A 13,705-nucleotide genomic window follows, 5' to 3' on the forward strand; every position below is an offset into this window, starting at 1 on the left:
AGAGTAAATGCACGTTTGTAAATATACAGTTTCTTAAGCTTTCATACAATTTTCCAACTCCACACTTAGAATTTTTTTTCAAAGAAAAGCAGTCAATGGAGTCCTACGGGAGGAAATTAAGTTATCGGTGTAACGGTAAGTACTTAGTTTTGGGAGTTGGTTTGCTGGGGTTAGAACAAGTTAGATCGAGGCAGGTCAGGGATCACCAAACTGAAGGTTTTGGGGGCGAGGAAGGAGAAGGATCTTCCGCCGGAGGTTGAGCGTTGGATGCGCGGGACGGCGACAAGGGCGAGGCTGGAGGAGCGGAGCTGGCGGGCGGGGGTGTAGAAGTTGAATCTGCTGTTCAGGTAGGCTGGTCCGGTGTTGTGGAGCGCTTTGTGTGCGTGGGTGAGGAGCTTGATGGTGATCCTCTTGTTGACGGGGAACCGGTGCAGGTCTCTTAGGTGGGGGTGATGTGGTTGCGGCGGGGGATGTTGAGGATCAGTCGGGCGGAGGCGTTTTGGATGCGTTGTAGTCGTCGCAGGTGTTTGGCTGGGGTTCCAGTGTAGAGTGCGTTGCCGTAGTCCAGCCTGCTGCTGACGAGGGCCTGGGTCACTGTTCTTCTTGTTTCGGTCGGGATCCATTTGTAGATTCTGCCATTCAAGGTGGGGAGGGAGGGAGGAGCAGTTGGGAGGTGGGAGCGAGGGGGCGTGGCCGCCTGGGTCAGCGGCCGTGAAACGGGATACAGAAGGCCAAAAGGGCGGGGGTGGGGGGGCTCGACTAGGCAAGGCAAAGACGGTAAAAACAAGTACAAGGGACAAAATCACAGGAGATAGGAAAGATACAAAACAAGTAGGCGGTCACCAGAACTCAGCAGCGGTTGAGGCACACTGGGATCGAACCCACGTACGAGGCGGCAGCAGCAGGGCAGCGGGGTGAGCATGGGCAGGTGGAGCAGTTCGGCAGTGGGGGGCGACCTGGCCTGCAAGCAGGGTCAGGTTCACTAGGGTCAGTAGGTGAAAAGAGTAGAAGCAACCAATAAGGAATCGTCAGGAATTCATTTGGGTGCCATTGGTGTCCAAATTCAGCTGCAGAAAAAGTGGAGTATTAGCAGAACACAAGAAGGGCAGTAAACCAACCGATTTTTGAGTACCCCCTGAAATCAAGGGGAATGTTTCTACTATCTTAGAGAGACAGTAGCTTTTCTGGTGCTTCTGGTGAACATCTATCACGTAGAATGAAGCAACACAGGACCTAAAAGTTGAGAAGAGTATCTTCCCTCTTCCTGGATTTATGGTATACATAGATGCTTGGGTGGTAGGAGCTGAGTTTTGTAAGGTCTTGGCTTGGGTCTGCGGTTATTGAAACTGGGAGTGAGGGAAGGTCTGCATGTTTTATTTTGTCTTTATTTTTATCTGAGTATATATGGATTGTGAAGCTCTCGACGAGGGAATGACAACAGTGCTACAGAGGATTAGAGAGTGGGAACCAGTGATTAATTGAGCCGGTGGTTGCAGTGCTCAGTACCCGCACTTATTTCACAGGACCGGGAATACGGATTTCTGATCAAGCAGGAGACGGTCTCCGTATTAATTGTTCAACTTCAAAATAAAATGTATGATATAGCTTGCTGGGGGGCTGCCTGGTATGTCGTCGCAAGCTGGCTCACCCCTGTCAATGCAGGCATGAATACGTATCATCACGTTAGTGATGAGGTCATTGCGTCTGTAACGATTCCAAGAAGTACTCAACAATCAATAACTTGCCTTCCTATTCCCTAAGTCTGCTGCGTCCTGTCCCTGCTTGAGCCTAGGCCTCCCGTTGTATAATTGTAGTTTGGGGCTGGCTGACGGCTGAGTTTGAGCTGGGCAGGCTGGGAGCGCATAGGCTGAACTTGGCTTGAAGAGCACAGGAGAAGAATAAACAACAGTGTGGACTTAGCACTTGCTGCATACCCTGCCCATTATAGCCTGCACTGCTGTAAACTACCCTGGGTCTGCTTGGTGCGGCCATGGCCCACTTCAACTTTCATGCACCATGTGCCTCCCAGAAACATAATTGCTGAGCATGTGAGCATTCTCCAGGCCCTACTCACTGGCATTGGCAGCCTTACGGCCGGGGACAATGTTTGTGCTGTAGTGGGCAGAGTCAGGGCAAGTTTAGTGGATGGCGATGTCCTCTAGCCTGGACAGAACAAATTATAGGTAGCACCAGTGCTGACATGGCTTGCTGTGACGAGTGCTGTTCTTGAGCAAAAACAAATTGGTCTACACCCATCTGTACCTCCAGCCCCTCATGTGCTCTTGGCTTCTTCCACTGGTGACATGTGAGAATGTCAAGCGGTATTTTCCTGCTTACTGTACCTCGTTAAGTGGGCGCACTCACCACACTTTAGCATGCCGTTAACTCATCTTGTTGATATAATCAGTCTAGAACAGTTAATGATTTGAGAAGTGTAATAATACGCATTCCTACGTAGAACAGTAAATGGAATGCTTGCCTTTCAAATACAGATTATCTGCACATTAAACGTTAAACTCTTGGCCAGGCTGAATCAGCATCATGTCCACCAGAGAGATGGGTAATTAAGTTTCATTATATAATGTTTATTTATAGTGTTTGGAGCGGTGGTATGGGCAAGCCCTAGATTGCACTGTTAGTGTTAATACCCTTCTGTGAAGAGGTTCCTAGGAAAGGTAAATCGTGTGCCTTGATACTTTGGGCAATTTCTCTGGAAAAGGTATTGTAGTCTCTGAACTGTTACCAAACAGTTTAATGTGTAGTATATTTATGTGTGAGTGTGCAGGTTTCAATGGTATCTTAAAAGTACTTGTAAGATACTGCAAAGGTGAATCCGCTCTTCTCATCCATGTTTTGTTCAGAATTTGAGGAAAGGAGCTGGCACACAGATTGACATATTGTGCCCACAATGGTTCTGGTAGTATTGTTAGCAAATCAGTTAGCCCTGTGGAAGTTTGTGATTTGTTCTGTCAGCAGCACCTTCTAAGACCACTGTCTGCACGAATGAATAATGTGATGCAAGAACTTCAGAAAGTTCTAGGTATTTGAATAAAGGCTTCTGCTATAGGGTAGATTACATTAAGTTCAAACGGTATTTGCATTGACTGAAAAGTGCTGAAACACTGCATTGATCAGTATGTACCAAACTATTGTTAACAGTGTTCGTTTGATGTAAAGTTTTCCTTTGCATTAGTGTGTCGGTGTAGATAAAAACGAGAAGAGTTCAAACCAGCAGGAACATGTGCATGCCTCAGACAGGCGTGAGAGTGGTGGTGAAGGCGAATGACGAGAGAGAGCAGGATTACAGAGGAGATGGATAAAAGGAAGCAGAGCAGAATTAAGAAAGGAGGACGATTCAGATTCAGAGGGAAAGAACGCCGACATGTGAATTAGAGAGCGATAGAGACAAAGAAAATAAAGAGAATGAGGGGCTATTTGGGAGAGGACAGAGCGAAAAAAGAGCTGATAAGGGATTAAATGGAGAGAGCTAATCTGTGCTAGTAAAGAGCCGAGAGAGAGCAGAGCATGGATGAAGGGGGAGAGGAAAAGGGCAGGGGTAGAATGGATAGGTAATACAGGGCAAATCAGAAATAGAGGGGGAGAGGTAACACAGCAGGAGTGACCAAGAAAACAGGTAGAGATTTTAGAGAATAGACTGTTAAAGCAATAGCAGAGGGGACAGGGAGCAGAGCAGGGATAGAGGTAGAGATTGATACAGTGCAAGTATTGAAAGTGAGCCACCTTAGAAAAATGTGTGCACTAGCACTTATGTTTTTTTAATAATTAAACACTGAGGAGAACTGAATGGAACCTGCAGTTTGTGTGGAAGATGCAGAATAATTCCATCGGGTATTATTTTACCTTTCTGCGTGTACATCTGTGCTTTTCGTTATAGTAGGTAAATTAAAGAAGGGTGTCCCGATTGGTCCATCGTTCTCTTTCTATGGATTATTAAAGTGTATTGCTGGAATGTGGACTTTCCACAAAACCTTAGGTGCCATTTATTTGGACTAATATTACATGTGTTATTAGGTGGGAATTCTTTATCTTGCATGTTATGCATGTCTAAAATACAATTTCTGATTATATGAAAAGTATTCATTTTGCCATGCTGGGATAAAGTGAAAGTATTAAATTATTTTTGGCTGTTTTTGTGTTTCAGGAAATAATTGTGAAGGTTGTGACTAAAAAACTTGGAGACAAGTATCATAAAAGGAAAGCAATAGTTAAGGTAACTTTTTTTTTTCTCGGGCTAAAACGTATGTGATCTAAATTTTAGGTTACAGATTTGTTATGTCTGTGATGGAATCTATGGTTTGATTTTACTGTTGTCAAATTATGTGCAGTCTTGTTGCAAACCAAAACTAATTGCCAAATCATAAGAGCATATCTGTAGTTAACTATAGTGTTACATTCCCTTGAGCCAAGTTCCTGATTGCATATCATCATGTCTATCCTTGCTGCACAACCAGAAGTGGGCTTTGCAGCTATTTGATATATTTTTTTATAATACATGTTATTACATTTAACCTTTAGAAAAAGACAGACATACCCATTAGTTCACCCACAACACAGGGTGTCTCGTTACGTCCTGTTGGGACTTTGAGGAAGTGCATAAGGGTGAAGAACTCTAAAGTTTATTCTTATCCCTACCTTAACTCTAGCTTTGTCTCTTAGCTTAGCCATACTTATGGATTCTTGTTTCAAGTGTTTAGTTTCTCTGTTTTCCAGTGTTTTCCTAATTTCAGAGAATCAGTGGCAATAAATATATTTTGATTCCTCAAAAAATGATGGATGCGGTGTTTTTCCCATGTTTACAAAATGCATTTCAAATTTCATTTCATGTGTTCAATTGACAGATCTGGTTATTTCCAGTGTATACAGACTTTTGTACAGCACAGATATGAAGAGCTATAAGTATGTTTTTTTACTTTTCAGAATAGCATCTCCCGTCCCAGCACCCCGAAACAATCTCTTGCCCCTGCAGTCACATTCTCATTGTGCATATATCTATTCAGGATTCCCAGCTAACCCTCTTTAGCCAGTGTTCTACATACATATCTGTTAAGTAGACATTCAACCAGCTGGGAACCTAAGCCTGACAATAGTGTAGTTCCTGGGGCTGGGAGAGAAGAGAGATTACAGTCTCCAATGCCTGAAACAGATTAGAGTCCTACTAGGACCCCAGGCTTCGCAGATATGGTGGGGGAGACAGCCATGGAAAGAACTACAATACTTCAGTGAGGTAGCACAATGCGCACAGATCCATGCAAATAACAAATAGACTAGTGGATACAAAGACCGATTCTGCAAACAGGGGGCCCCTGAACACTTATTTGACTGGCTTGTTTCAAGGAGTGCTGCTTGTGATACTGAATAGGTTATGTTACGGAAGCTGGAATAATGCAAAGACAGCTGAACACTTAGGAAAATCGAGTGTCTAGAGTTTGAATCTCAACGTAGCAAGCTCCGGCCTCTACCTTCTGAGGCCTGTAAAATAAGTACCAAAACTTAGGTAACAGTTGCACAGTATTCCTGCAGTAGGCTCATGCACAGGCTTTCGCAACCCTGCAGAAAATCGAAAGGAATTTCCAAAACCCTTTGACCCGGTATTGGGTCCATGGGTGAACTTGTGCAGTCCCTGGAGCATGCAAATGACATGCTAGTATCTTCATCTCACAGGAAACACTCCGACTACAAGGATTGCGGTGTTTGTAAGACGTACAAGTGACAGGAAGGATTTCCAATTTTCAACCCATGGCGATTTAAAAAACATTTAGCATTAATTGACTTGTAGGGGTGAAGAATGTTTAACTGGCACATTGAAAATTAGGGCTTTTTACACAGGGCGAGGGTGAGGGCTGTGTGAAGCAGCTACCTCACCCCTGGAGCAAGGGGCCTCCAGTAAACCTCTGCCGCAAACAATCTTGGGACACATGCATAAAAGAGAAATGCTACAATCTTTGACTCACTACTGGTGGGTTTCGGTTTCTTTTTGCTGCCCAAGGTCTTTGAGTAGTGATGTAGGTGACCACTTTTTTCCCAGTCACTCTCTAAGGTTTCTGAAAGGCAAAATCTTGGAGTTGAATAATGCTAGGGGTGGGCAGGCTCCAGTAAACTCTGCCACATGAGGATGGTGGAGTTTTGGCGAACTCTGCCTTCCAAGGAAAGTGCTGAGTGCCAAAACTCAGCAAACTCTGCTAGTGGAGCGGAGTGTACCGCCCATCCCTCGAGACAAGCAGCAATATGCCTCCCTTCCATCCCTTTAGAAACCTCCTAGAGAGACCTTCTAAGACTACGAAGACTGGTAGGCATGAAATACTGGGGAGCTAGGAATCTGTTGGAAGTGCTTCACAGGTGCTGTGAGCAGGAGAAGCGAGTGTCACCAGAGTAGGATGAGCTGATGTCCAGTTTAGGGAAAGGAGTCGGTGCTATCGGAGGGGGAAGAATGGGTACAAAGGGGACGGGAAGGAACGGGTGCCGGAAGAGGGTAAGAGGAATGGGAGAGTGGAGGGAAAATAGCTGGTGCCTTCTGAGTGCTGCTTGCATTTACAGCAGGAGGAGAATGGCTCCCTGCTTTTAATGACTAGCATCAAACTGTTTTACGCCTCCTAACCTTTCTGTATTATTCCAGAGTTCAGAAGCAGCAATTTTTAAAGTTCTTTCTACTAGCGTTTTTTTTGGAAAAAAGTTTTATTGTGCAGAGAAAGGTTACAAGCACGGGCCTACAACCGCCAGGTCCGGCCGCTAGTAGTTAAAGTGGTCAAGCAGATCAAAAAACAATGACTGGCCCACAGGGGCTCCGCTATATTACAGTAGATCAGACTGCACATAAGGGAAGTCAGGATACACACTTTTAATATAAATAACAACAAAAATAAAGAAAAACAAAAAGCAAGGCGAAACGACTTGAAATGGGCGTCGAACCACAGCCGGGGGAGTCCACACCCGCCCACCCGAGGGCGGTCAATAAAAGGAGGCCTGAGAGGGAGGGGGGGGCCACGGGAGAACCAAATCTGTACTCCGAAGTACAAGATAAGCAAGGAACCCTCAAGGATCAGGGGGACGAGGCAACCCCAGACGTATCCACCAGGGGGGGAGCACAGATAGACCCGCGATACACGTTCCACTGCCCCCAAATTCTACCCCATGCCCCCGGTTTACCACGCGTCACATACACAGTTTTCTCCCTGAACATGCACCAGTCCATGTTCTCCTTCCATACGGACACGGTGGGAGGCCGTTGGGAACCCCAAAGCTGCGCTATATCTCTCTTTGCGATCATGTTCCCCAAGGCCGCCCACCGAGCCTGAGCCACATTATAGTCATTGGGCTCCCATACATTCAGAACACAGCGACGCACCTCCGGCAGCAGAGCGACCCCGGTGACTCGTCTCATAACATCATGCACCTGGCGCCAATATTCCGCCACCTCGCGGCATTCCCATAGAATGTGGAGAAAGGTGGCACTGAGCCCGCAGCCACGCTTACAGAGTCCGTCGTCAGAGAACCCCATCGAGACCAAGCGGGGGCCCGTCACATAAACACGATGGAGAATCTTAAGCTGGACCAGACGGAGACGGGCCGGGATGGCCATCTCCTTAGGGGATGACAGTGCGGTCTGCCAGTCCTCGTCGTCCAACTCCACCCCATCTCCCGTCCATGCCTCCCGAAGACGCACCAAGAGGTCAGCCCGATTATTTATCCGTTTTTTGTAAATCAAGGAGATAGTACTGTCGGGGACGTGACCATCGAGTATGCGGTCCTCGAGAGGCGAAGAAGCAGGGACCGTGGTCCCCTCCCCAAAGACCGAGAGCAGGGCGTGCCGAACCTGTGCATAACGGAAGAACTCTCTTTCACTAAGCTCGTGCTCGCTCTGGAGCGCCGCGAAGGATTTAACCGCACCTTTAACCCATAGGTCCCCCACTCTGCTGATGCCGATCGTGTCCCAGTGCTCGAAGCCTTTCGTTGTCCAGAGGCTTCCCAAGCGTTCTGAGGCGAATAAAGGAGTGGCACACGTTAAACGCTCACTCCAGCCCATCGCTACGTTCGCCGCCTTCCACACACGTACCGCAATCCTAGTAGGGCCCGTAAGGGTCCTACCAGCGCATCGAGAGTAAAGCGCTCTGTTATAGTTACCGCCGGGAAGCAAGAATTTGTCCATCTCATATGCCGGGTTCAAACCAGGAGCGTACGTGGCATGGTTAATGGCAGACAGCTGGGAGGCCCAATAGTACCGTCTAATATCAGGAAGCGCGATGCCCCCGTCATACCAGGGGAGAGTCAGCTTTGCCAAAGCGATACGCGCTCGCCCGTCCCAAACCAGTCTCCTCTGCAAATTCTCCACTTCCCTAAAGTAGGCCGCCGGAATGACATCGAAGGAGTTCTGGAGTGCATAAAGAAATCTGGGAAGGGACATCATTTTAAACAGCGCCGCGCGACCAAGTGGAGACAAGGGCAACTTACACCACCGAGCCGTATCCGCCCTCAAACGCCGGAGTGGAGACAGGAGATTCTGCTCATAGCGGACCGCCGGATCCAACGAAACGTACACCCCCAGGTATTTAAAGCCGGACTGAGATATTTGGAGCGGAAGCCGAGGCGGCAAGAGAGGAAGGCCACCAGAGATAGGATACACACAAGATTTGGACCAATTAATTATCAGACCCGAATTTTTCCCGAAGGAAGTAAGGACATCAAAGAGAACATTGAGCGACTCCCGCGGCGAGGTGAGATACAAGAGACTATCATCCGCGTACAATGAGACCCGATCCTCGAAGCCTGGGGCCCACCGGAGCCCCCTGATCGAGGGCTCCCAACGGAGCCAGGCAGCGAGCGGTTCCAAGGCGAGAGCAAAGAGCAGCGGGGACAGCGGGCACCCCTGCCTAGTTCCCCTCCCGAGAGCGAAAGGCCGAGAAACCCGCCCATTGACAACAACCTGAGCCATTGGTCCAGCATAAAGAAGCTTCACCCAGCTAAGAAATCCCTCACCAAAGCCAAACTTCGCCAAGACGGCCCAAAGGAATGGCCACTCAATGGTGTCAAAGGCCATCGTGGCGTCTAGGGAAACCAATACGGCCGGTTCAGAGAAGTACTCCGCCCTAGCGAGGACGCCGTGCAGACGCCGTAAGTTGAGAGCGGTATTACGATGAGGGATGAAGCCGCATTGATCCGGATGTATCAAGTCACATATAACGCTCAGCAAGCGATTAGCGAGGACCTTAGCAAGGATTTTGGGTTCGGCATTTAGTAGGGAAATAGGCCTATATGAGGCACAGCGGTCACGTGGCTTACCATCCTTGGGAATCACCACTATAGTAGCCAGACGCTGGTCGTCGGGAAGGGAACCCCTCTCGAGCGACTCCTGAAACATATGACGGAGGAAAGGCGCGATTTTATCCGGGCGTAATTTATACAGTTCAATCGGCAGGCCGTTGGGGCCCATAGCCTTGCCCGAGCGAAGGGAGCGAATCGCAGTAGCAATCTCGTCGACAGACAAAGGGGCATCCATCAGCTCGCGGTCCTCGTCGGATAAGCCGGGCAGGGCAATATCCCGCAGCAGAAGACGAGAGTCGTCCTCATCTCTATCAGACACCGGAGAGTACACCGCCCGGAGGTGGTCAGCAAAACACTCCACAATCTCACCAGGTTCAGTCACACACACTCCATCCGAAGCCCGAAGCTCCGGGACCACACGATTCACTCTCTCCTTCTTGTCCAACCAGGCAATCAGCTTACCCGCCTTGTCTCCGGCATCATACAACCTACCCTGCTGCTCCCTATACATGGTCTTGGCAGCGTCAGTAACAAGAGACTTATATTCAAACTGCTTCAGGCTGAGGGCATGCAGCCCATCCGGAGTGACACCCGCCTCCAAGGCTGCCTCCATCCCCGATATTTCAGTCTCCAGCGTCACCACCGCCTCTCTCTTAACCCTCTTAGCCTCCACTATCTGGGACAGGGCATGCCCGCGGAGCACTGCTTTAAAAGCTTCCCACAGGGACACTGAGGACAACACCGACCCCTCATTCTCAAGAAAATATTGATCAATCGACTTAATCAGGCTATCACGGATCTTGGGGTCTCGCAGGTACCAAGGGTTAATAGGAGCGATCCGCCCAGCGGACCGCGTCCCAGTGTCAAAAAGCAACCACAGTGGGGAATGATCAGAGATACCCCGGGCCAGGTGTTTAACCTCTCGAATCCGGGCAGTCTGGGCCGCGGGCATAAGAAAATAATCCAATCTGGAGAGACTCCCATGGGCCCCAGAGTGAAATGTGTACTGACACTGTGTCGGATGCATTGACCTCCAACAATCCACCAGACCGAAGGTCTCCAGGAGTCCGCCGAGCCACGCCTGGGCAGCAGGGAGGGCCCTGGGCGGGTGGCGATCCAGGTTACCCGAGACAACCGAATTAAAGTCACCACCCATAAGCAAAAGACTGTCAGGAAGCCCAAGCAGCATACGACCCAAGTCTGAGAAGGTGGAGTTCTGGAGGCCCGGGGGAACATAGATCGAGATCAAGGAAAGGGACTGCCCCTCCCACCTCCCAGTCAGAGCCACATAGCGCCCTCTATCGTCCAGGACTACCCTGGTGATCTCTAACGGAAGTGAAGATCGCAGGAGAATGCCTACCCCTCTAGAACCAGTGGTGAAACCAGAATGGGCCACGAGTCGGTATCCCCCCCCCTGTTCATGGCATGACAAACATTACCAACCAGATGCGTCTCCTGTAAGAACACCACATCAGGAATCAGACGACGCAAATATTGCAGCACAACACCCCGTTTGATACGGTCCCCCAATCCGTTGACGTTCCAAGACATCAATCTCAACCCGTCCCCCCCCCCCCCCATCCCCACCAGTAGATCAAAGGTCCCCTAGCAAATAGCGCAACACCCGAAACTGAACCATAGCCAATACCTCGCCTTGAAAAACAAAAAACACAAATCCAAACAACCCCACCCACCCACCAACCCCCCCCCAAATCCAACACCCCCCACCCTGCACCCCTGCGGTCCAAAAAACCACCTCAACTTGCAGTGTGCCTGTCGCCCTACAAACCCCATTCTACGAAAAGACCCCGGAGGAGGAAAGGGACCCGTCCCCACCCGCCCCCCACACAGATGATAATGAAACAAAATGCACAAAAGAAGTAGAACCCAGCCGAACAATACAAAATGGCAAAGTCAAGGACCAAAAGTCACTCCGAGGGAGACCCACCACCCTCTGTACCGGCAGAGGGCCCAGTCCGGTCACCCCGGTCCGGCAGCGAATCCAGCCAGTCACTCACAGTCGCAGGAGAGTCAAAAAAGGTAGTCCGATCTTCATATTCCACTCGGAGCCTAGCAGGAAAAAGCATAGAGTACTTGAGACCCAGGTCCCGGAGACGACGCTTCACCCCCTGGAAGCCCATCCGCTGTTTCTGGACAAGTTGGGTGAAGTCCGGGAAAAAGTTAATGGACGAGTTCTCATATCGGACCGGGCCATGGACCCGTGAGGCCTGCAGAATCGCATCTCGGTCTCTGTAATGAAAAAGTTTCGCAACAATAGGCCTCGGGGGGGCCCCCGGTCGCGGCCGACCACCTGGAACTCGATGGGCCCGCTCCACGGCGAAGAACTTACTCAGGCCAGCGGGGGCAAGCTGTTCGAGGATGAGCTCCTCAACCATGAGATCAACCGGGCGGTTATCGGAGGTCTCCGGAACGCCTATGACGCAGATGTTATTGCGTCGAGCCCGTCCCTCGAAGTCCTCCAGCCGCCGGGCCATCAGATCGTTGGCCGACTTGAGATCGCCGAGAGTAGTCCGCAGGTCCGACACGTCCGTACCAAGGGAGGACGTCCGCACTTCCAGCGATTGAACCCTCTCGTTGGTCTTAGAGAGATCCGCCCGGATTAGCGTAACATCAATGGCCACCGTGTCGATTTTACGGGCCAAGGCCTCATACTGCGTAGCGATGGTCTCCCTGATGCCATTAATGGCGCCCATGATGTCCTGCAGGGACAGATCCGGAGAAACGGACGGGCCACCACTGGCATCATCCGGGGGGACACTGGCCGCCCCGGGGGATCCTTTACCCTGAGTGTAGCGGTCCATGTTGTTCGTCTGGACCGGTCCCCCACGTAGGGATGTCTTGGTCTTTCGCCTCTCGGGGTCTCCCTTGCCTCCCATGAGAGCCACGTTCGCCGAAGGGAACCACCGAGGAAGCGTCGAGGGGGCACAGGCCAAGCAGACGCGGGCCGCACCAGAGGCCGCAATGTGGCGGAGCGAAGGGACCACCGTCGATGGGCGCACTGGTAGCAGGCGAAGACACAGGCATCAAGCGAAGGCAAAGTGAAAGCCCAGTCGCACCAAGCAATTCCACTGTCCAGCCCCTCAGAGATCCAAAAGTGAAACCGAAAGTGATGGGAAGGCCACTGGCACAGCCCCGCTGCCGTTGTTGTTCAACTACGCCCCGGCTCCACAGATCACCTTCACATCGGGCACAGCCATCGGTTGGGCCTCAAAAGTTCAAACCACCATAACTCAGGATTGCCAGGTCCGATTTGGTTTCCGAAAGGAGTTTAGTGTTCAGCCAACATTCGTCTTCCAGATTCCATCAACCAAGTCAGGATAAAGTCAGGATAAATTCCGAGGAGCAGCGAGGGTCCGGGGAGCCCTGTGCTCACGTGACCATCTTGGATGCGCGCTAGGCTCCTCCTAGCGTTTTATTTTTGCTCTTTAGAATGGAAAACCAAGGGATTGAGAGCTTTAAGCACAGGTAGTAACATACTTTTACAGTTTGTTTTATTCAGAATGAAGGTCTTTTCTTGTTTTAGATCTGGACTCCGTTTTAAGAAGTGTCATCGGCACACATCTAGGTAGTCAGCTGAAACAATGTATCAGGGCTGTCGGATGCCTCGGATATAGATTTAAAAGAATTTGGGCTAGACAGGAACCGTACTTTACACCCTAGTTTAGCTCTTTGCCCTTTGAGCTAAAAGTTCACAAATTATATTACTTGGCTAATGTCTTTCAGAAAGCATGAGAACCATGTTCTTTCTAGTAGCTTTGCATCACAGGGCAGCAGCTAAATGGGGCAAAAATTAGCAGATTCCACAGTATTTAATCCCGGTTTCCTATGTCAGCTTTTAAAATTTAAATCAATACCACCCCTCTCTTCAACGAGGTATAATCTCTGTGATATAGGATACCATCACAACTCTATTGTCTTTTAGTAAATGATTAAAAGAGACGTCTAGGTGAAAGCCTGCTGGCTTATCATACCTCAACATTACATCAAAATCCTCTACAGTCTGCATTGAAGTTGATGAGTTTGGGACTACTGCTGTCTGTTCTCATATCGCCATGCTACTTGTTGCCTTCTGCTGCTGTTTGGTGATATGCTCATAGCAGAAGCCATGTACTGATGGGGAACCCAGACGTACTAAGAAGCTAAGTAAATTCTAATCGTGTGTTCTAAAAATACAGCATAAGATAACATGTATATTCTATACTAAAATCACTCCGACCCCACGGTGTTTGATAATCATGCAGTTTGGAATCCTTCTAGGCATTAAACAATGCTTGGAAGGATTGTTCCACCTTGTTGGAGTTTATTCAAAATTGCGTTTAGAGTCAAGAAAAATATTACAAAAGAAAAATTCTGCGGTGTGAAATTACACCGGTCTGCCTGTGTTTTATTTTCTAGACACAACAGTTCA

At 49.3% G+C, this 13,705-nt stretch overlaps 1 protein-coding gene across 2 annotated transcripts in view; it reads left to right on the forward strand.

The window, feature by feature from the left end:
* KIN (Kin17 DNA and RNA binding protein) overlaps positions 1 to 13,705 on the forward strand; it is a 138,490-nt gene that overhangs the window by 97,178 nt on the left and 27,607 nt on the right. For both annotated transcript variants that reach the window (XM_085653536.1, XM_085653537.1), the window contains one exon: positions 4,163 to 4,231. In XM_085653536.1, the coding sequence (XP_085509662.1) occupies positions 4,163 to 4,231 (69 nt within the window). The remainder of the gene's footprint in view (positions 1 to 4,162; positions 4,232 to 13,705) is intronic.

Source organism: Triturus cristatus, chromosome 4_1, assembly GCF_964204655.1.
Source record: "Triturus cristatus chromosome 4_1, aTriCri1.1, whole genome shotgun sequence".
Taxonomy (NCBI): Eukaryota; Metazoa; Chordata; class Amphibia; order Caudata; family Salamandridae; genus Triturus; species Triturus cristatus.